Genomic DNA, 22040 nt, shown 5'->3' with positions numbered 1-22040 from the left:
AAATATTTTAATATTAAAACTTTCAATGAATTTTCAAAAACATTTATAAATTGTAAACTTATTACAGATTTCACATTGAAAATTTTGTTATCGATGATTACAAGCTATTATTGCAAAAATTGGCAAAAATAACAAACTATCATTAATAATTTCATCTTTAGACCAAAAAGTAATAAGAATGAGAGGTGTTAAGCTTTTCATCATCCTGGCGTCGAGCTATTTTTCTGCAGGACCTCCCCTACTAACTCCCCTTGAGGTAACTGGATAATTTTCCACGGTAAAAGGGCTCCTGACCAGTTAGAAACAAAAATAAATAAAAACAGGGTTCCAATAAATTATTTTATTTCGACTATAAAAAAGATCATATCAAAAAAAAAAAAAAATTAGTTATGACTTATGCTCTTTATCACAAGCATATGTATTTTACAAATTATCACAAATTCAAGTTAGTAACTTTTCTAAATTAAAGTCTTTTTTTGAATATAACATATACATAAGATCCTTTTTTGTTAAGAATCAAATAAAAGATTTTTTCAAGAACAAGGAATCTTTCATTATGAATGGAAAGATAAAACCCTTTTAAATTCCGAAATAAATCAATGGAAAAACTGGTCTGTTATAAAATGATATGAATGATCATAGAACTGTATGATTATAAATTCTCATTTAATAAATGAGTATATAAAATATAATATTCTTAAAAAATAGGTTGGACCATCTTAACTTACATTATATTTTTTATTAAACTAACTATCAAATTGATAAATAATCTACCAAATTTGTTTTTGCACTTTTCTTAATTAGAAGCTACGAAATTACCTAATATGATTAACGTATATATGAAAATTAATTATTATGAATAATAAATATTTGATAACAATTTTGGTATCTTAGTTTTTTTTAAAAATTTTTATATTATTGAAAGATATTAAAAAATACATTAAATATATAATAAAAACATTTATATTTTTTCTTATATGTTATATTTTGAATTTTTCAAAACGTCTATATATTATTAGAAATTTGAATATTTCCACTCTGAAATTTTTTTGATCAATAGATTATTTTTTTGTTATAATAAGTTAGAAATGATCATAAAATATAACGCATATGAATTTTTATTTAATAAATATTCAAACTAAATAATATATATATATATATATAAATACTAATGATTTAAAACAACAAGATTGACTGATCAATTTAGTCGTCCAGTTCAAATCTTTCAAAAATATGTGAAAGACTAAAGTCAGAGTAAATATGGATTTAGAATAGTAGTTATATTTTACTAACCGAAATACCGAAAAAAATCGAACCGAACCGAAACCAACCGGATATCCGGATTGAACACCCCTAATCCAAATGAAGCCAAACTATTGTTTCATTCTCTAAAATATAATAAAAATAATAACTTAATCCCGCGCAAGGCGCGGGTCTTATCCTAGTATTAATATATGAGCTGAAACCATGAAGGTAGAAACCAAAAATGTATTTGCTTCCATCACAGCCACGCAACCAATCGAAAACGTGACACTTGTACATACACATGCATCCTGCCCTTTGAGAAATACAAGTATTGGTATTATTTAATTCATGTATAACCCGAGGATAAATGGCGTATGAAATATAAAGACGTACTAGATTTTGATCCGTGCAACCGCACGGATGTTTGTTTTCACTTTTCTATACATAAATTATTGTTTTAGAACATAAGTGGTATATATTTTAATGTTAATTATATACTTAAATATTTATATAACTATTTCAAATACAATAATTTTATAATTTACATGTTATAATTAATTAATTGTTTAAACTGTATATATTTACCACTTCTTATTATGTGTTTATCTTGTTGTATTTGCATTTAGTTATTAAGTAAATTAATATATTAATGAGAAAATATATTTAATATTATTTTGTATTTAATTTATGCTAAATTTTGACCCGTCTTTCAAAACTTGATTTCTTTTTACCAATATTAGATAATTTATTATTGTATATATAAAAGTCTAAGATATGTTAATTTTTAGATATGTATTATATAGTTTGTTAATTTTAAGCTGTTCTATCATCATATTATATTTTAAATAAATAATTTATATTTATGAAAATAAAATTTATAAATTTATCAATTGAATATAATTTTATCATATTTATTTCAGTATAATAATTATATTTTAACATGATCATGACTATAAAGTATATGAAATAGGATATAATTTGTTTATTTTCATTTTTAAACGATAACTTAAAATACATTAAGTTATTGTTTAAATTTTTTTACACAGAATTATTAGAATTTATAAAATATAATATATCAATATATATTATATTTAAAATAAAAATATATTATGATTAAAGTAGTTACAAAGATTTTATTTTATTAACTTTAAAGAAATACATGTTAAATTTTATACATGTATTATATAGTTTGATAATGTTAACCCATCTTACCAATATATTAGATTTTATTTTTGAACATAAATATTTTACAATTACGAAAATAAAATAAATAAATATATAAATTTAATACAATTTTATTATATTTAGCTCAATATAATAATTTTATTTTAGGGAAATTGCCACTAATACCACTTTTCTAATACCACTTTTCAACTTTACACTAACCAACTTTACCATTAAAATTTTAATAGGTAATGTACCATTATACCCTTATCTAATTAAACATAAACATATATCTTCTCCAACAAGAATTTTCAAAATCTCCAAATAGATCGACGGCTCCAGCGAGAGATTCGACGATTCCGGCGAGATTCGACGACTCCGGCGAGATTCGACGACTCCGGCGAGATTCGACGACTCCGGCGATTTTCCCGGCGAGATTTGACGGTTCCGACGACGTTGACGTCCGACGAGATTTGGCGAAGACTACAGCTCAAACGAACATAACAATCTCTCTTCACGAACGCGTAACAAAGGTCAGAGGATAATAGATAGTGATTTTCGTCTCTTTTTTATAATTTTTGCTTGGTTTCTCAAGATCGATCGGTTTCTGGAAAGGAGACGAAGTTTTTCTCATGAAATTTTCAAATCTCAGATTTATAAAACCTTATAAATTTTTATCGATGAGGAACATAGTGTTATGTATTTTTTTATATATCTTGTTGATCATTCCTTCTCTAATCTCCATGTTCTTATAATCAGGTTATGAAGATCAAATTGTGTTCTATACGTGGAGACTGGAAACTAATAAATGGAATTCATTGGGATTTCATAGTCGATGATGAAAGGGGATCTTGTCTTAGTATGATTCTTGAAGATATCAGCTACAATGATTTGATTGAGGTTGTTTTAGAAAATTTTGGAATCGATGTCTCACCTTCCAAGTTAAACAGTATAAATCTTAGCTATGTCTCACCTTCAAAGTTAAACTTTAGTTCAAAAGAGCTCCCTCCGGTATTTATTAGGAATGATCGTCAAGTAGCATCATATATGAACAAACTTCAAGAGAATGGATGCCTTCATCTATGTATAACCATTAAGGTAACTACATGGAACTCCTTGTTAAGGTTTTCGTTTATGATAGTTATCAGTTAGTTATTTTACAAGATAGTATGTAATACTCAAGATTTGCTTATTGCTGGAAGTATGTCATAGCAATACTTATTACAACTTTTACATTTATAAGACCTTATAAATATAATGATGTCATTTGGAGATTTACTATTAGCTTTATGTTTTTTGTTAACGTTTCACATAAGAACTCATTTATCATCAAGGATTGTGTCAAATACGATTCAGACACGGGATGAAGTTTTAATTACTCATGATTTGCATATTGCTGGAAACAGTAACCCCCCTTGAGGTATTTATTACAATTTTTATATTTATAAGACCTTATAAAAGAAACCTTAAAACAATATATATATTTAGCCTTATGTTTTTATGTTTTAAGAGGGAAACACAATGTTCAAGAAGATAAGAGTTGCAGAAAGAGAGAGAAGACACATGTTTTTATATGTAATATATATGTTCTTGACACATATAAGAGAAACAAGACACATGTCTTTCTGTAATATATATGTGTAGCACGTGTTCTTATAAGTGATTGTAAGCTGTAAATCATTTGCACTTTACATTTACTCTAGTTTATTTTTTAAGAAAATTAGTAACGAGCATCTTCATGTATTTATATCACCGATTTTATTTTTAAAACTTTTTATCATTAATTTTCATAATGCTTTCTAAAATATTATTATAAGATATATAAAGGGTTATAAGTTATTTATCAGCCTTTACATATCATTTTTTGTGTTTAAATTTCATCTATGAGTTTATATAATACTTTATAAACTAGTATATCTGAGTTTTACGAAGGTTTATAAGTGATGTTTAATAAATTTTAATACATTATTGTTTATGAATCCATAGATAATGCTTATAAATGGTTTAATCATCTCTTGCGAATACTTATTTATAGGCGATGTAATCTGTAAACAAATTATTTAGAAACTATAATTTTAAGCTTTATACATTAAAATTTACAAGGCCTTATAAAATATATTAAATTTTATACCCTTATATCAAAGTTTGGAGTAGTGAATGTTGGAGTAGATGACGTCATCTACAAAAGATAAGATTAGTTAAGCTTAATATAAAAAATTTTATAAACCTTTATATTCTATTTTTTAGAATTGTAACTGTGACTTTTGTTCCATGCATCTTTTTTTTCACTTTTTTCAGTGTCTTCGTCTGGAGTGATTTTCTCTGTATTCTCATTTTCCCTAAGAATATTCACTTCCGTTAGTTGCTGTGTATCAGAAATTCCTTCTTCATCATTTTCATCACCTGTTGCATTTCTTTTACCACCAGAATTTTCTTCTTCTTCATTTTCATCATTTGGTGCACCTTTTGTATCATCATAGTTGCATGGACTCTCATAACCGTCTGCCTTCAAAAAATCATGTCATAATAGGTAAAGAAAATAACATGTGAAAATATTTATAAGTGCTTGGTAAAGTTATTTGCTTACCACTCCTAAGACATTCTCGATTACTTCTACTCGTTTATTCAAATCATAAAGCATTTGGATTAACTTATCGAGTTTGGAACCATCTTCATCTTGAAATTTCTCCTTAGCTTTCTCATACGCTTCATCTTTTCTTTTCTCTTTATTCTTCTTATGCTCTTGTTCCTAAAAAGTATTATGATGGCTATATAAACATATTCATCATTCAATTTTGAGAACACGATCAGAAAATAACATTTATAAACCATTATAAAGAGAGTTATTTACCTTATTTCCTCTTCTTCATTTCTGCCTTTCAGCTTGCACGGACTCCTCAACTTCTGTATCAGCTTCCATTTTTTCTTCTTATTCTTCCTCAACCCTATTTCCAAGAGAGAAAAAAAACAATAACAAATTTAGGATGGCTTATAATTTTTTTTAAATGATAGTCCAAATTTATAAAGGTTTATATATTAGCTTACTTCATTGATTTTTGATGTTTCTCTTTCTTTATCACCGTCACCGAATTCAGCATCAGCTTCCACTTGTTGTTCTTCTTGATATTGTGTTTGCTCCTATTTCAAACAAAAATAAGAGATTTATAAATGCTTATAATATTAACATAACTTAACAATTTCAAATTTGATAAAGTCTTATAAAACATCAAAAACACAATGACCTTAGAGGTTTTGCTGTACATCTTTGTCTTCTGTCCTGCTTTGTCGACCAATGTCTTCTGTTGTAAGAAAACATCCACAAATCCTTGTTCCCAATCGATTTTCTACACATTGTATTTTTGTTGAACTAGTTGTATAACACTGTCAAAGTCCTTATCATGAGGATGTGTTGGGTTCACCAAATGTTTGAATTCCTCAGAGAATCCAAACACTGTAGTAACCACACCCTGTAACAAAGATAAAACAACGTTTTATAAGTCTCTGTAAATCTCTTATTTATAAACCATTATGAAACAATATAGTTAACTTAGTAATCTCATGTAAATGGCAGGAGCTAATGAGGGCATGACATAAGCAAGATGTTAAGACAAGTGAAACATGCGAGTTGACACACAAAACACAAGCCAAGAAGAAACAGAGCAACCATTCTCAATAATCTAATGTGAATGTTAAGGGCTAGTGTGTGAATGATGCAAGCAACGTGTTACAGAAAAAGTACAAAATGAAAAATATTCTAAAATGTCTAAACGCTTCACATTTTTTACCAAGGCGTCTGCTTGTAACCCTTTTTCAAGGAGTATGTTTATAAACCTCTTTCTAAACAATACAGTACAAATATATTTATAAACTTTAGTAAAAACTCACATTATTTTTCTTCTCCACCTCCAACACTTCAGTAATTGTCGAAGCCCTTGTTGAGTCCCTATGTAGACATAACAGATCTGCAGAAGAGGTTTCCTGGTAGAAACCCAGATTTATAAAGGGTTATAATTCCTTATAAATCATTGAGTTGTATTTATCAACAATCTCATGAAACCCAGATTTATAAGGGGTTATAATTCCTTAATATTCAGTTTTTACTATCGGAAATTATCTCTTCCTTAATATGCAGTTTTCACTATCGGAAAATCTCTTTTCTTAGCCGGAACCATTCAGATCAATCTTAATATGATTTCAAAACCAGATTTAAGTTTTCAAATACTCAATGTTTTCACTCTCAACGTTTCACTATCAAATCTGTTTCTCTTAGATCGACCTCTTTAAATGAGATATCTAAGAGAACCTTGTTTGATTTTTCGATAAGAGAAAGCACAAAATCGAATCAAACAAAAATACAGAAATTAGAGACATAAGTTGTGAATCACGTATATGAGTTGACATCTTGGAGATTTTGAATCGATTTCGTCACCGGAAGTCGACGGTGAGAGAGAGATCGATGGTGAGAGAGAGATCGACGGTGAGAGAGACACCAGAACTAGGCGGTGAGAGAGGCGCCGGAAATCGACGGTGAGAGAGAGAGACGACGGTGAGAGAGAGATGACGGTGACTCGAGGACAGGGAGAGAAACCAATAGTGGAGAAGAAGATAAGGTAAGGGTGTTATTGTCTTTTGCTCATTAATGAAAGTGTGTATTTCTGAAAATGTCCTTAGACTGATGGTAAAGTTGAAAAGTGGTATCCAACAAAGTGTAAAAGTAAAATTTTCCCTTTATTTTAATATGATTGATTATGATTATATAATAAATAAAATATTATAGATTTTTTTTATTTTTAATTTTATATAACTGAATATATTAATGTATTAAACTAATTTAGAAATTAGCAAAAATATTTAAATATAATTTCGAAAATGAAGATCTTGTAAAAATCTTTTTAAACAGATTTGTTAGAATTTTAAAATAAATATATTTATATTTAAAATAAAAAGATATCAAAAGATATTATGATTAAAATATTTTAAAAATTCGATTTATTATTAGTCTGAACTAAAATGTAATATGAATTTCTATAAATAGGTCCATTAGGTCCATTTTTAAAAAAATCACACATGAATCAAAAATAAAAATAAATGAAAATATATTATGATTAAAGTTGATCAACGATTAAGCTCCTCTCATGTTTCTAGTTAGAATTTTTAAAATAAAATATATAAATATATACTATTTAAAATGAAAATATATTATGATTAAAGTAGTTACAAAGATTTTATATTATTAACTTTAAAGAAATACATGTTAATTTTTATACATGTATTACATAGCTTGATAATGTTAACCCATCTTACCAACATATTAGATTTTATTTTTGAACATAAATATTTTATAATTACGAAAATAAAATATATAAATATATAAATTTAATGCAATTTTATTATATTTTGCTCAATATAATAATTTTAATTTAATATGACTGATTATGATTATATAATAACTAAAATATTATAGATTTTTTTATTTTTTATTTTATATAACTAAATATATTAATGTGTAATAATATTTTAAACTAATTTCGAAATTAGTGAAAATATTTAAATATAATTTCGAAAATGAAGATCTTATAAAAATCTTTTTAAGCAGATTTGTTAGAATTTTAAAATAAATATATTTATATTTAAAATGAAAAGATATCAAATGATATTATGATTAAAATATTTTTAAAATTATATTTATTATTAGTCTGAACTAAAATATAGTATGAATTTTTATGAATAGGTCTATTTGGTCCATTTTTAAAAAAATCACACATGAATCGAGGTTGTGACTTCTGTTTTAATATATAAGATTTTCTGAAACATCTTTTGTAGCTGGACTTGTATTTTATCTTGTGCCTATCCTTTCTGTGTTGCAAAGTCTTGTTAGATTCGATGTACGCAAATTATGAACCCTCTAAATTGTATAATATAAAATTAAATATGCCACTATATATATTATTGAATCATGTACATTAATCAAACTAGTTCATTTTTAGGTTCGTATGATTTACAAATTTAATAAATTTTGTAATGAAAAAGTTGTTTTTCTACTTATTTATTAATTTGACAAGAAAACAAATCGAAAAAGGAAGAGATAGTTAATGGATATTGATAAGGGAGAGAGAAGAGGTGACTATGATGATGAAAACATAAGCACATGTGTTAGGTCTGAAGCAAGGAGAGAAAGGCAGCACCTGCTTCTTTGCATGAGACCTCTCTCTTACTCTTCTCTTCTCTTGCCACGACTCCTCTCCCCATACTATATCACGCTTCTCCTTTCAACTTTTGTCTTCTTATTACATCTCATCACCATTCATAAAACAGATGTAATAATCTAAAAAAAGCTAAAACTAACAATATTTTTATATATGTTTTTAACTTATTCTCGTGTCTGTATCCATACTCAAACTCCCGTATAAATAGACCGCATGCAATATCATGTTCTCTCATCTTGCGCTCATCTCTCAAACTATAACACAAGAATAAACAAAACAAGTCTTCGTCTTCTTGTTATTAGTCATGGACGTCGTGAGACCAACGGTTGAGATTCCACCTCGAAAACTTCTATTGTCCTCCAAGTCTTTTTCAGGGGAGGCTTCCCCTCGTTCTTCGCCGCGTAAACATAACTGGAACAACAAGAGCAACAAGATCTCTACATCTGAACAAGGAGAGGACAGCTTCAACGAAGACAACACCAACAACAACAAAGATACTAAAGAGTATTGTTATGATTCCGACACCGATGATCCTTACGCGAGCGACCATTTCCGTATGTTCGAATTCAAGATCCGACGTTGCACCCGTAGCCGAAGCCACGACTGGACTGACTGTCCCTTTGCTCATCCCGGAGAGAAAGCTCGCCGCCGTGATCCTCGTAGGTTTCAATACTCGGGTGAGGTTTGTCCCGAGTTTCGTCGTGGTGGTGATTGTAGCCGTGGAGATGACTGTGAGTTTGCTCATGGAGTCTTTGAGTGTTGGCTCCATCCTATTCGTTACCGTACTGAGGCTTGTAAAGATGGTAAACACTGTAAGAGAAAAGTATGTTTCTTCGCTCATTCGCCACGTCAGCTTAGGGTTCTTCCGCCGGAAAATGATTCCGGCGGCTCATCAGCCTCTGCGTCTCCTGCCAAGAATCAGAATCCTTGCTGTTTGTTTTGTAGCGGTTCTCCGACGAGTACTCTTTTGGGTAACTTGTCTCATCTTTCTCGATCTCCCTCCTCATCTCCACCTCTTTCTCCGGCTCACAAAGCTGCTGCCTTCTCACGGCTGAGGAGCTGCGCCGCTTCTGCTGCAGCCGCTGGATCGGTTAACTATAAAGATGTTTTAAACGACCTTGTTAATTCGTTGGATTCTATTACCCTAGCGGAAGCCTTGCAGGTGAGTTCCCCTTCTCCTTCGCCTGTTTCTGCGGCAGCTGCGGCGTTTGCAAACGCCTCGTCCTGCGGTTTGAGCACTCAGCGTCTCCATATCCAACAACAGCAACAAAGCAGTCCGTTACAATTCGCCCTCTCGCCTTCCACTCCAAGTTACCTAGCCAACTCACCTAGGGCAAGCTTCTTCAGCGATGATTACACTCCTCGCCAGCGAGAAGTGAATGAGTTTACACCTGCGGCGGTTAGGGACAAGACTAGGTTTGAGGATGGTTCTTGTGGCGACCCTGATATTGGATGGGTGAATGATCTCTTGACTTGATAGATCCACGAATGTATATTCTGGTGGAGATTAATTTACGTTCATGAATCATGGGGAAAAATGATCAGTGTCAACGGTTCCCTCAGTATGCATGGAGGGATTGTTGTTGAAATTTGTTTTCGAGATTTTATTGTTCTACGGATCTCCAGGAGAGCTAATTAAGAATCGTCTGTATTGTCTTTGTTTCTAGAATTATATCTTTTTGGTTGGATTTTACCCAATAATATGTTTGAACTTGTATCATGTGGACTCGGATTGTATAATGTTTCACTATTTCTATGAATATTTTCGCTTCGGTGTATATTTCTTTCCGTCACATCGTTAACACTGGATTCGGACTATTTACCAGGATGGGGTCGGTCCATGGATTTTCCCATCATTATGGATTTTGATAATAGATGATATATTAGGAAGGAAATAAACTGCAGGATGTTCAGGACGCGAATAAGGACGTACGTATAAAAGCTATATATAATTGAACAGGCCATGCTTAGGCTTAGTTAGAATCAAACAGAGTTAGAAAGTGGATATATACGAATATTATACCCGTTCTTTTGAAGAAAACAATGGTATATCATTCTTGAAAGTGTTCCATCTAATTCCAAAACGTGTTTGTCCATGAGTAACGATCACATGTATAATCAGATTCATTTGCGCTATTCTCAAATTATTCAAAATCTCTCACGTTGAAACGTGTTATGTTTTTTTTGGCTGTGTTTGTCGACTAGAATATAGTTGTATTCCAGAAGGAAATTATTGACGATTTGGTCATATACTTTATCGTATAAAAGACTGATAAGTTTTCTTTTGGACACCTCGCGAAACCAATTAGTTTTCATATATAGGAGGCATGTGTTGTGGTCGACAGATGTTTACAATGAGACGTGTCCATTAACACTATATAGTATGAGATACATTCATGCATGTTTGGGATTTACAAACATGTAAATACTCCAGCTGTGGATTATAGTCCTCCTTATTAACAATGGGGAAGAGAGAATAAAGTATAAATCCACAACTACGTATCGCCATGATTCATTAACTGAGTACCGCCACGATGAGAGAGGCGTGAAGACTTTTTAGACAAGCGAAGGAATAAGAAAACTTTTGTTATTCTACTACGTGTCTTGTGGACGGCGAAAAGCACACGTGAACACCCACCTGACACCAATACCTCATCTGCTCATCCCTCGTCAAGACCCAAATGGTCAGGACTTTAGAGCATAAGCATTGGTGAACCTCCTCTTGGGGTTCACAAAAATTTTTTAATATTTTTTAGTGGATCCATGAATAGTTATGAACCTGTATTTGTTGTTTTCTGCATTGCTGAACTTCAAGAAGGAGTTCATAGGAATAAAATAATAATAAATATTTTATTTTTTAAAAATTTCAAAATATTCAGAATACATGATTTAAATATTTAAAAATATTAAAAATATTTTTTAATTTTTTATTCAATACATAAAAAGTAGATTACATAAATCAAGAAATTCAATAACATACAAAGCTTATTCATTTTCATCACCGAACTTTTGCCATATATTTTCCATTAAATCAGCTTTCAAACGAGCATGCTTCTCTGGATCTCGAACTTCTCTGCGCATGCCTAACATATCACCGACATGAATACTTTGTCTCCTTATCACCCTCGAACTTCTGCTTGATTCTCCGGACTCGAACTCAGAAGTATCAATTTGAGCGTATGCGTGTCGTTCGTTCTCTACTATCATATTGTGCAATATGACACAAGTTCGCATGATCTTTCCTATCTTCTCCTTGTCCCATTGTAGAGCTGGGTTTTTAACAATTGCAAACCTCGATTGCAATACTCCAAAAGCCCGTTCGACATCTTTTCTGGCGGATTCTTGCTTTTCAGCAAATTTCTCGGCTTTAGGACCTTGAGGAAGTGGGATGGATTGGATAAATGTTGACCAGTTTGGATAAATTCCGTCAGTAAGATAGTAGGCCATACGATAAGTGTGGTTGTTGACCTTGAACTTAACTTTTGGTGCTCGACCATGTAAGATGTCATCAAAAACAGGGGACCGATCAAGAACATTGATATCGTTGAGGGTACCTGGTAAGCCGAAAAATGCGTGCCATATCCAAAGATCTTGTGATGCCACGGCTTCTAAGACAATTGTCGGCTTTCCTGAACCACGTGTGAACTGACCTTTCCAAGCCGTTGGGCAGTTTTTCCACTCCCAATGCATGCAGTCGATGCTGCCTATCATCCCCGGAAACCCCCGTACCTCTCCAACATCGAGTAAGCGTTGAAGATCCTCGGCTGTAGGTTTTCGTAGATACTCATTTCCAAACAATTGTATTATTGCATCAGTGAAATTTGCCAAACACAAACGTGATGTACTGTCACCAAGTCGGAGATATTCGTCATATGTATCTCCCGATTGACCATATGCCAGCATACGTATAGCTGCCGTACACTTTTGAAGTGCAGAAAGCCCGTTCCTCCCGTGAGCATTTCGTCTTTGCTGAAAGTATGGAACTTCATTACTTATACGTTCGACAATGCGAAGGAACAATGGCTTGTTCATTCGAAAACGCCTCCTAAACATTTCCGGTGGGTATGTAGGATTTTCCTTAAAATAATCGTTCCATAGTTGATTGTGTCCTTGTTCCCGATCTCTGTCGATATAAGCTCGTCTTTTCGGCTTGTTGCCTTGGACCTCAACTATTGAGTCAATGTAATTATCAACTACTTCGTCGACCATTTCTTCTATAGCTTCATCAACTTCATCACTTGATGAGGAAGACATTGTTGATGTTTTCTTCCTAACATGAGAAAAGGGGATTTGTAATTTCATATTTTATTTTAACTATAATTCTTTCTAATTTTCATAAACCATATTTTTCTAAGAATCCTATATTTTTACTTCATCCATATTTTATTTTAACTATAATTCTTTCTAATTTTCATAAACCATATTTTTTTAAGAATCCTATATTTTTACTTCATCCATATTTTATTTTAACTATAATTCATATTTTTTTAAGAATCCTATATTTTTACTTCATCCATATTTTATTTTAACTATAATTCTTTCTAATTTTCATAAACCATATTTTTTTAAGAATCCTATATTTTTACTTCATCCATATTTTATTTTAACTATAATTCTTTCTAATTTTCATAAACCATATTTTCTTACCAATCTTGAAGGTAGTTGCTCTTGTTTGTTGTAGAAGGTAGTTGCTCTTGTATGTTGTTTGTTGGTCACGGACTTCACTCCTTGGTTAGCCATGCCAACTGGCGATTGCTTCCATTGCCACAAGCCAGGTCATTGGCCGAAACGTTGTAGTTTGTTGTATGTTGTTGTAGTTAGATTTAGTTGTTGTAGTTTGTTGTATGTTGTTGAATGTTCGTTTTGTAGTGAGAAAAGAAAAATAAACAAGACAAACAAGACCAACACAGAGAAGAGAAACAAAAGCAAGAGAAGAAATAGAAGATAACTTTGATTAAAAAGCAGAGAGTAGAGACATCATTTATATAGAGAGACATAGAGTTACAACATAGCATATCCGTGATCTGGTTTAGTACATCCGTGAATCAAGTTCAGAGTTACAACAATAGAAAAATACATAGACATAGTACATGAGTGACCTGCAGTGTAGAAAGAAACATAACCCGTGACCTGAAACAACCTAAACATCCAACCCGTGACCTGCAACACTGTCACCTCCAACCCGTGACCTGCAAAAGAAAAGATAACATAATCAGTAAAGCAAAGCAAGGAAATACACATCAACTACTCAAGCAAAGCAAGAAAATACACACAATAGACATCAAAGCATTTCAGAGATGAGTTTATTCTTGAGAGCCACTTCATTATCAGAAAGTGTGTCTATGTTTTTGGCTAGCAAACGATCAAGGATCTTTTGTCTGGAAATGGTGTTTTTCTCAGCTAGGATGGTATGTATATGATCATAAGCTGCTTCATTTGGCTTCTTGCGTTTAGCAGCTTTTCAAGCCTGAACACCAGGAGGCCTAACCTCTTCCTCCTCACGCACCGCCTCCGCACCACCTTCATTCCTTTTCTCCTTCGGCTGAGAGTGTGACCTCCACTTCTGATCAAACCGAAGTTCCCTCCAGCAATGTTCAAGCGTGAACTTGAGATGGTAGTCATTGAAATAGATGTCATGCGCAGTCTTCATGACATCATTTTCACTTTGCCCACTCGCTTGCTCATTCAGAGCGGTTTCATGGGAACCCACAAACCTGCAGACCTCTGCATTCACCCTTCCCCACCTCTGCTTACATTGACCCCACTCTCGAGGAAGGGAGCCAATGAGCTGAGGACTAGAATTGAAATACGCCTCAATTCTCTTCCAAAAAGCCCCTAACTTCTGTTCATTACTAACTATCGGATCTTTGCTGGTGTTTAACCAAGCACTGATCAGTACAAGGTCTTCTTTGGTTGTCCACTTTCTCCTTTCCGGTGGTTTAAATAACCCGGGTGAGTTAACTGCAGCCTCAGCAGAGTCAACGTCTATTGGACTACTGCTCTGCGAAGCTAATAGGTTAACAAACCCGGGAGCGTGAAGGGGAAAAGGTTCCATGTTTGAGGGTTTCGTGTTTTGGTTTTGGTTTGAGGGTTTCCTGTTTTTGTTTTGGTTTGGTGTTAAGATGTTTCTGTAAATTTTAAGGGTGGAGCTACTAGGTTTTTAAACAAGTTTTTACGTGTGGAAAGAGATAAAATTTAACTAACTATACCAACCAAAATTCATTACAGAACAACTACATAGTAATGAGCAGTCAATAGACATCAAATCAGGCGAAAAAACAGCAAGGTTTACGTTTCAAAAGAGAGAAAATTAAACTATCTCTACCAACCTAAGTACAATTCAACATTAATCACAGCAACCAACCAACCAACAATTAATGTGTGGATTTTATAATATCTACTTGTACTTCTAGTTCTCGTACTAGTTTAGTTTATGTCTACTTCTAGTTCTACAAATAATTATACTTTTGTTCTACTTCTAGTCCTACGTCTACTTCAATCCACAGATAACAATGACCCTAGATATAGTTTAGCTGACTCTAACCTTTCATTGTCAATCGAAGCAGACCTTCTCGAGGGAATGGACCTGCACAGTGAGGTCATAGACAGCCTCATTCAGTGAATTAACCTGTTCCTGGACATGGCAAAAGTATAGGACAGTTGTGTTAGTAACTGTAATACAAATAGAAGGAAAAAAATTTACAGCGATGATAGAGCTCAAAATGTTTGACTAACCTCAAGTCTCTCAAACCGTTTACCAAGATTGGACACCTCCAGCATCACCTCCTCAGCCTCTTCCACCCGTTTAGTTAGCCTCTCCAGCTCCTCCTGCACACCTATCACCCAAGGCTGACGATAATGGAGCCCATCAGCCTTGGTTATAACATCAAGAATCATCAGATATACAACTTACAATATAGAACATAAAGATTGATGAGATTATGATATACAACTTAAAGTGAATTTAAACAGAGGAGACTTTACCTCGTAGTTTCTGCAGGTGAAGAACCGCTTCCCAGGAAGAGTGTCGTAGTCCTCCTTCCCGCGCACCTCGTTTATGAGTCTCCCACCACACGGACACCTTTTAGGAATACCGTACTCAGAATCCGCCACGAAACTTAACATGTTGATGTGTTCGTGTTGCTTCTTTGAATGTCTTCTATCTTCTTCCGGATCCATCTGTCAAATAAATCAAGATTTTTGTTAAATAATTACTCGTAAACCACTATCACGATCTGCAACCCTAAACCCATCACTCGATTTAACCCATAAAACGAAACCCATCACTCAATTTATAAACCCATCACTCACCCATAAAACAAAACCCTAATTGGATTTCAAATCTCTGAAAGAAGAACCCTAAAACCAAAATCAATCACGATCTACAACCCTTGATCGAAACCCATATATCGATTTAGATCCCTAACTCGAAACCCCCAATTTTTTTTCAAAATCGAATAATTGCTTCCCGACCCCAAAATCGACCCAATAAAGCTATAAACCTACAAGGTACTCACCTACGCTGGTGGAGAGAAGAGGTCGTCGTCGATTACGTCGAGAAAATCGCCGGGAATCGTCGTCGCACGAAAAGTCGCCTCTCACGGTGAAACCCTAGTTTTATCAGAGAAAGGGGAAAATGAGAAGAAACAAGACATCGCCCGACTTTCCTCCTCGTCAACGCGGAACGCTAGACCTACCAGCGTACGCCGCGTGGCAACATCCGCCCCTTACGGGTTCATGCGCAAGGCCCGTTTCATCAAACTAATCGATTTTTTCTTTTTTTTTTAATCCACCGGGCCTAAGAAACCGAGCCCATAAACCTGTTATAATCCGCTAATGCGGATGGTCTTAAGTAGGTCCTCTTAAATAATTCAAATTACCATTTTTTTTTACTTTTTTAACTTTTTAAGCCTAGACTAAAATGTCACAAATAGTTAAGGTTTTTTTGTTGCTTTTGGTTTTTTTTTTATCTCTAGTCCAAAATCGACCAACCTCAGTACAGTAGAAACATATTGACAACAAATGATATAACACCTAAGTATAGAAACATAAATCTACCAATAAGGAGTACAGCCACAATAAAGAAATGACAAAAATATATTTCTTCAAGACGAACTGAAAAGGGATAATTTTCTTTAATATAAAAAGGATATTCTTGTTAAATTAAAAATTAAGCTCTAGTACAAAAAAAAGATGACTAAACGTCCATCGATGGAGCTAAGCTAAGTTCTAGATTCAGATCCCTTCCAAGCTTATAATCAGCGGCATCCCTCTTGACTTCCACGGTAGTTCTCAGACCGATACTCAATCCCATTTCCATTGGCTCGAACCGGACTGGGAAACCTCGAACCAGCTCCTCTCTCGACGCAGTAGCATGCGGGAGATCTAAGAAAAATCCAGTAACCTTTGGAGCTAACACGCCCGAAACATTATTATTTCCACAAACTCCCTCACGCGCCGTCACATGGGTCCCAAAGCCAAAAGCATTCCCTGCATCGACGCCGCCGCTGAAAGGGAAGTTGGTTGTTGCCTTGGAACCACGGAACTCTCTCGCGGCGGAGTCGTAGGCTCTAGCGGCTTCCTCGGCCGTGTCAAAGGTTCCGAGCCAGACCCGAGTTTTCTTTCCCGGGTCACGGATCTCAGCCGCATATCTCCCCCATGGTCTCTTCCTCACTCCTCTATAATGCACCTCCTTAACCTTTCCTCCGGCGGCATCGGCGTGACCCACATTTTCCAGCCTTGGGGACATATCTTTGATAAAAGAGAATATTTTACAAGGAGTGAAAGTGAGAGTATCGTTTTATAGAAAGTGACGTAATCTCTAACAAAAGGATAAAGAGAAGGAGAGAGACGGCCAATGATGTTTGAGTTTGACTGAGTCCGCCGCTTTAGAGAGAAGATTCAAGAGAGTTTGATGAGCTGTACAAATTGTACTTGTTATGACGGCTTTTATGTCGATGTGGCGTGACTTTCTTTTTAGGACTCTCCAAATCGTTTATTTTCTCCACGCGTCTCCTTACAAATGGTATGCTTCTGGATTTGGGTTCTGTAAGGACGTCCTAGATATTGGGCTCTTTTGTTTTATCTGAAAGCCTTTTAAATTTAGGGGCTTTAAATATTTCTTTGTTAGGAAAAATTAATTTGAATAACTTAACAAATCTGTAAGTGTACATTTTTACTAATTTAAATTTGATATTTTAAAATATATAACTTGCATCTTATACTTGACAGTAAAAAATTGATGAATTGACGTATAATAACACTCAAAATAAACCCACTCGTAAGTTCAAATAATATTACAGTTGAGCCCATTATGATAATTGTTCACTATATTTGAGCCCATTATGATGTTCAGTTTTTTTCCTTTATTTTTAACAACTATTTTATTTATATAAAATGTAACATTACAAAGAAAAATAATGTACAACTGATAAAATAAAAATTGAAAAAGCTTTATTGTGAACCATTTTCTTCGAATAGAATTTCGATGTGAAAATAATCATATAATCGATGAAATTTCAAGTTCTACTTTGAAACTTCTTTTGTTGTATAACATTGACCAAACTCCAATTTAGATATATATATCGATCGATTAAGAATTCAATATACTGATTTTTTGAAAAATAAAAATTGGACCTACAAATTTTCAACGATTCTAAGAACATTGTCATACAACAAACAAATGTTCCTCCAATCTTTGTTATTAAAGCATATATACATTGTGATTTTCATAGCGATCGTTTCCAGAGTAAACGATTAGGATAAGTTCTTTACGACTTAAACATGGAAACATAATGATTGTTTTGTTAAATAAAATTTATATTTTTTATTTTTTTAAGTATAGCCCATTATGATGTTCAGTTTTTTTAAAAAAAATATAACTTCTTAATGTAATAAATCTCATTAATCCAGTAAGATTTTCCATATAAAATTATAAATACCAATTAAGAGAATTAAAACCCTAAACGAGAAGACTACGAGACGAATCTAACAGCGACTCTTGGTCTCCCAAAGTCAGAAAAACCCCCTAGAATTCTAAGTGAAAGCGGGCGAGTTACACTATGTCAACGACGACCGTGCAGAAGACGAAACCAGTTTTCGTGAAGGTGGATGAGCTAAAACCAGGAAAAAGCGGCTATAACTTGACCGTGAGAGTAGTTGAATCCAATCCCGTCACACCAGCGACCCGTAAAAATGGTTCGTTGACGCGGCCATTTCAAACTCCTCGTATCGCCGAGTGCCTTATCGGTGACGATACTGGATGCATCCTTTTCACTGCTCGCAACGATCAAGGTACGCTCATAATAACTCAGTTTTTGCCTCTGTTTCAAAGTGTTAAATGAACAGTAATGATTGTTCTTTTGGGATTTGCTAATGTAGTTGATGTAATGAAGACTGGGGCAACTGTTACTCTGAGGAATGCAAAGATCGACATGTTTAAGGACACGATGAGAATGGCTGTTGATAAATGGGGACTCATTCAAGTTACTGATCCTGTTTCTTTTGAGGTTAACCGACAAAACAACCTTTCTCTTGTCGAGTATGAACTGGTAACCGTACCTGTTCAGTAACTTATGCATGTTTCTACTTTTCACGTTTCCTTTATTTTACTAAGTTTAAAATTTTCAAAGAATTCTTTAGTGCACCAGTGGATTAAATTCAGCACGGTTATGATTTTTTTTATAATCCGTTGGTTTTGTTTTAAGACGAGATTGTGTAATGTTTTTTTTTTCTGCACAGCTCTTGATGTTTTTACCTCAGGAGCTTGTTGATTAAATTGGTGTTGATCTTATGATTTTATTTTTAATTGAATCGTGGTTGTAATTGAGCTTAAGGTAAACATTAAAACTTTTAATATAGTACTATAAATTTAAGTGATTTGTAGATTTTACATCTCTCATAAAATAAAGGTAAATTGAGATTTTACAATTACTCCAAATGTTCTTTTGCATCTCAAACGAAGTTGTATCGACTTTTCAAGGCTCAAACTCCTCATGACTACCTTCCAAGCTCTTGTAGTATTCCTCCATAGTGTCGAACTCGTATGGATGATCATTTCCTCGAGCACTCTCATACCTGCGGCTAGGGGCATTTTCGTAGCCTCTCCTACTCTCATCAGAAAAGTACTTACTGTTCTCTGCAAATCTTGTATCACTTGTCCCTTGTCTCTCTTCTTCATTACCGTAGCCTCTCCTATTCTCATCATAATTGTTGGTAGTGTAAGTGTATCCATTATTGTTGTACTTGTCCTTTTTCTCACTAAGATCTTCTGATTCTCGGGACTCTTCTTCCTTCTCAAACTCTTCCGGTAATTGGTTGTTGTTCTTTTCTTCTTCAAATGTAGCCATCAATTTCTCAAACTCCTCGTCTGTGGTCGTAGATGAGACCGGCCACGACTCTTTGGTTTGAGGAATCATACCTGAACCTGGCCCGAAAGGCCCGTCACCGAGTCTTCCATTGGCTTGTGCTAGGCCCGGAGCGGGAGCTGAGGTTAGAGCTACCTCTTTGTTGTTAGGACGATCTACGTGAGTAAACTTGCTAAAGAAGAGCTTACCTTCTCTAGCTTCAACATTTTCTCCAATGAAGCAAAGAGCAGCAACAAGGAAGCAAAATGTTAACTTGACAGCAAATGAAGCCATCAAAGAAGAGAGAAGAGAGCAGTGAGTGAGAGATATTTGAGGGTTTGAGATGTGTTTTGGTGTGTGAGTGAGTTTGTGTTTAAATAGAATTAACAAGTAGTAAAAGGGCCGAGCAACATGCGAGGATTAAGGAGGGAGATTTTGTTAATCTTTTACCAACCGCTTGTGTTACACAACGATCACAATGTGTTACACACGAGTTCGAGAGAAAGAATAAGATAGACGTTTCAGGCTTATAAACTTTTCTGAAAATACTTTTGTATTATTGAGATTCGGTGATATGTTTACAACAGATGATTGATCTTTATATAGAGATCGAATCAATACAAGTATAAGAGACACAACTCTTTATACTAAAGGACACAACATGAAGAGTTACAACTCTTTGTGTAATAACATAAATAACTAACTTATGTAAATGTATCAAGGAGAGATTAGATTATATAGTTTAACACTCCTCCTTAATCATATCTCGACTTGACTCCAAGCTGCTTCCTTAGATCTTCAAATCTTGAACCACCCAATGCCTTTGTGAGAATGTCTGCGAGTTGATCATCCCCTTTGCAATACTTCAGTTCAATGATTCCCTTTTGCTCAGCTTCCCTCACGAAATGGTACTTGATCTCTATGTGCTTCGTCCTTCTGTGTTGCACCGGATTCTTCCCAATTGCTATTGCTGATTTGTTGTCACATAAGATCGGAATGCCTCCTTCAAACTTCTGACCAAAGTCTTCAAATAGTCTTTGTAACCACACTGCTTGATTTGCTGCTGCACACACGGCTATGTACTCTGCCTCAGCCGTTGATTGCGCCACTGTTTGTTGCTTGCTTGACTGCCAACAAAACATGGCTGATCCAAGAGTAAACACATAACCTGAAGTGCTTTTCTTGTCTTCCTTAGAACCACCCCAATCGCTGTCCGTGTAGCCTAGAAGTCTTGGTTCTTTCACGCTTGTGAAGTACACTCCAAAGTTTGATGTTCCTTTGACATATCTTAACACCCTCTTGGCTTCTTGGTAGTGCTTCATGCGAGGTGATGACATGTATCTTGAGAGATAGGCGCTTGCATACATCACATCAGGTCTTGATGCACACAAGTACAAAAGCCCTCCAATGATGCTTCTATACTTAGTCGGATCTCCATACTCCTTGTCATCCTCAACTCCTTTTCCTTGTGGTGTAAGTGGGTTGCTTACACTCTTGCTGTCTCGCATCCCAAACTTGTCTACAAGTTTGTTTGCATACTTTTCTTGTGAAAGAAATATGCCTCCATCGTCTTGAATTACTTCCATTCCAAGAAAGTAGTTCAACAATCCAAGATCCACCATCTCGAATTCTTTCTTCATGTTCTCCTTGAATGTGTTGATGCTCTGAATGTTGCTTCCTGTGATGATTATATCATCCACATATAGACTCACGATCAACACATCTCCTCCTTGCTTCTTGATGTATAAGGCCGCATCATTCATACTCCTCTCAAAACCGTTTTGAAGAAAGTATGAATCTATCCTTCCATACCATGCCCTTGGGGCTTGCTTTAAACCATATAAAGCTTTGTGTAGCCTTAACACCTTGTGTTCCTTCCCGTGTGTCACATACCCAGGCGGTTGTGTGACATACACTTCTTCCTTGAGGTCGCCATTGAGAAAGGCTGACTTCACATCCATCTGATACAATTGCCACTTCATCTGAGCCGCATAGGCAAGTATGGCTCGTATTGTATCATGTCTTGAGACAGGAGCAAACGTCTCAAGGTAGTCAACACCATACTCTTGAGAGAACCCTC

The 22040-nt window shown here is 34.3% G+C and overlaps 6 protein-coding genes and 1 long non-coding RNA gene across 8 annotated transcripts; 2 read left to right on the top strand and 5 right to left on the bottom strand.

The window, feature by feature from the left end:
* Positions 1 to 4455: 4455 nt before the first annotated feature.
* LOC111200933 lies at positions 4456 to 7129 on the bottom strand. Of its 2 annotated transcripts, none has more exons than XR_007317353.1 (6): positions 6295 to 7129; positions 5652 to 5876; positions 5455 to 5547; positions 5261 to 5354; positions 4997 to 5158; positions 4456 to 4915 (listed from the first exon to the last, which is right to left on the bottom strand). It is a non-coding gene; the product is annotated as an uncharacterized LOC111200933 (long non-coding RNA). The 2 variants fall into 2 exon arrangements; XR_007317354.1 differs by having other exon boundaries at positions 4456 to 4911.
* A 1703-nt stretch (positions 7130 to 8832) lies between these two features.
* LOC106422922 (zinc finger CCCH domain-containing protein 2-like) lies at positions 8833 to 10393 on the top strand. The gene has a single exon (XM_013863706.3). It carries the CDS (start codon positions 8920 to 8922, stop codon positions 10090 to 10092), a length of 1173 nt encoding a protein of 390 aa, XP_013719160.1. The 5' UTR covers positions 8833 to 8919; the 3' UTR covers positions 10093 to 10393.
* Positions 10394 to 11600: 1207 nt separating this feature from the next.
* LOC125579265 (putative nuclease HARBI1) lies at positions 11601 to 12981 on the bottom strand. Its single transcript, XM_048743238.1, has one exon. The coding sequence runs from the start codon at positions 12915 to 12917 to the stop codon at positions 11601 to 11603; it is 1317 nt and encodes a 438-aa protein (XP_048599195.1). The 5' UTR covers positions 12918 to 12981.
* Positions 12982 to 14076: 1095 nt separating this feature from the next.
* Positions 14077 to 14670, bottom strand: LOC125579264 (glutathione S-transferase T3-like). The gene has a single exon (XM_048743237.1). It carries the CDS (start codon positions 14668 to 14670, stop codon positions 14077 to 14079), a length of 594 nt encoding a protein of 197 aa, XP_048599194.1.
* A 1955-nt stretch (positions 14671 to 16625) lies between these two features.
* On the bottom strand, positions 16626 to 17697 carry LOC106422972 (ethylene-responsive transcription factor 9-like). The gene has a single exon (XM_013863759.3). It carries the CDS (start codon positions 17362 to 17364, stop codon positions 16813 to 16815), a length of 552 nt encoding a protein of 183 aa, XP_013719213.2. The 5' UTR covers positions 17365 to 17697; the 3' UTR covers positions 16626 to 16812.
* An 869-nt stretch (positions 17698 to 18566) lies between these two features.
* On the top strand, positions 18567 to 19413 carry BNAC05G02090D (uncharacterized protein At4g28440). Its single transcript, XM_013842227.3, has 2 exons — positions 18567 to 18908; positions 18996 to 19413. Exons 1-2 carry the CDS (start codon positions 18677 to 18679, stop codon positions 19184 to 19186), a joined length of 423 nt encoding a protein of 140 aa, XP_013697681.2. The 5' UTR covers positions 18567 to 18676; the 3' UTR covers positions 19187 to 19413.
* Positions 19414 to 19451: 38 nt separating this feature from the next.
* LOC106401670 (protein E6-like) lies at positions 19452 to 20331 on the bottom strand. The gene has a single exon (XM_013842225.3). The coding sequence runs from the start codon at positions 20252 to 20254 to the stop codon at positions 19592 to 19594; it is 663 nt and encodes a 220-aa protein (XP_013697679.2). The 5' UTR covers positions 20255 to 20331; the 3' UTR covers positions 19452 to 19591.
* Positions 20332 to 22040: the final 1709 nt, after the last annotated feature.

The sequence above is a fragment of the Brassica napus genome, chromosome A10, assembly GCF_020379485.1.
Source record: "Brassica napus cultivar Da-Ae chromosome A10, Da-Ae, whole genome shotgun sequence".
NCBI lineage: Eukaryota > Viridiplantae > Streptophyta > Magnoliopsida > Brassicales > Brassicaceae > Brassica > Brassica napus.
Note: the sequence above shows the minus strand (reverse complement) of the source record. Positions and strands in the feature narration are given on the sequence as shown.

Coding starts and splice junctions, on each gene's coding strand:
- LOC106422922 (XM_013863706.3), top strand. CDS start 8,920: ATGGACGTCGTGAGACCAACGGTTGAGATTCCACCTCGAAAACTTCTA.
- LOC125579265 (XM_048743238.1), bottom strand. CDS start 12,917: ATGAAATTACAAATCCCCTTTTCTCATGTTAGGAAGAAAACATCAACA.
- LOC125579264 (XM_048743237.1), bottom strand. CDS start 14,670: ATGGAACCTTTTCCCCTTCACGCTCCCGGGTTTGTTAACCTATTAGCT.
- LOC106422972 (XM_013863759.3), bottom strand. CDS start 17,364: ATGTCCCCAAGGCTGGAAAATGTGGGTCACGCCGATGCCGCCGGAGGA.
- BNAC05G02090D (XM_013842227.3), top strand. CDS start 18,677: ATGTCAACGACGACCGTGCAGAAGACGAAACCAGTTTTCGTGAAGGTG. Junction 18,909..18,995: donor CACTGCTCGCAACGATCAAG/GTACGCTCATAA, acceptor TTGCTAATGTAG/TTGATGTAATGAAGACTGGG.
- LOC106401670 (XM_013842225.3), bottom strand. CDS start 20,254: ATGGCTTCATTTGCTGTCAAGTTAACATTTTGCTTCCTTGTTGCTGCT.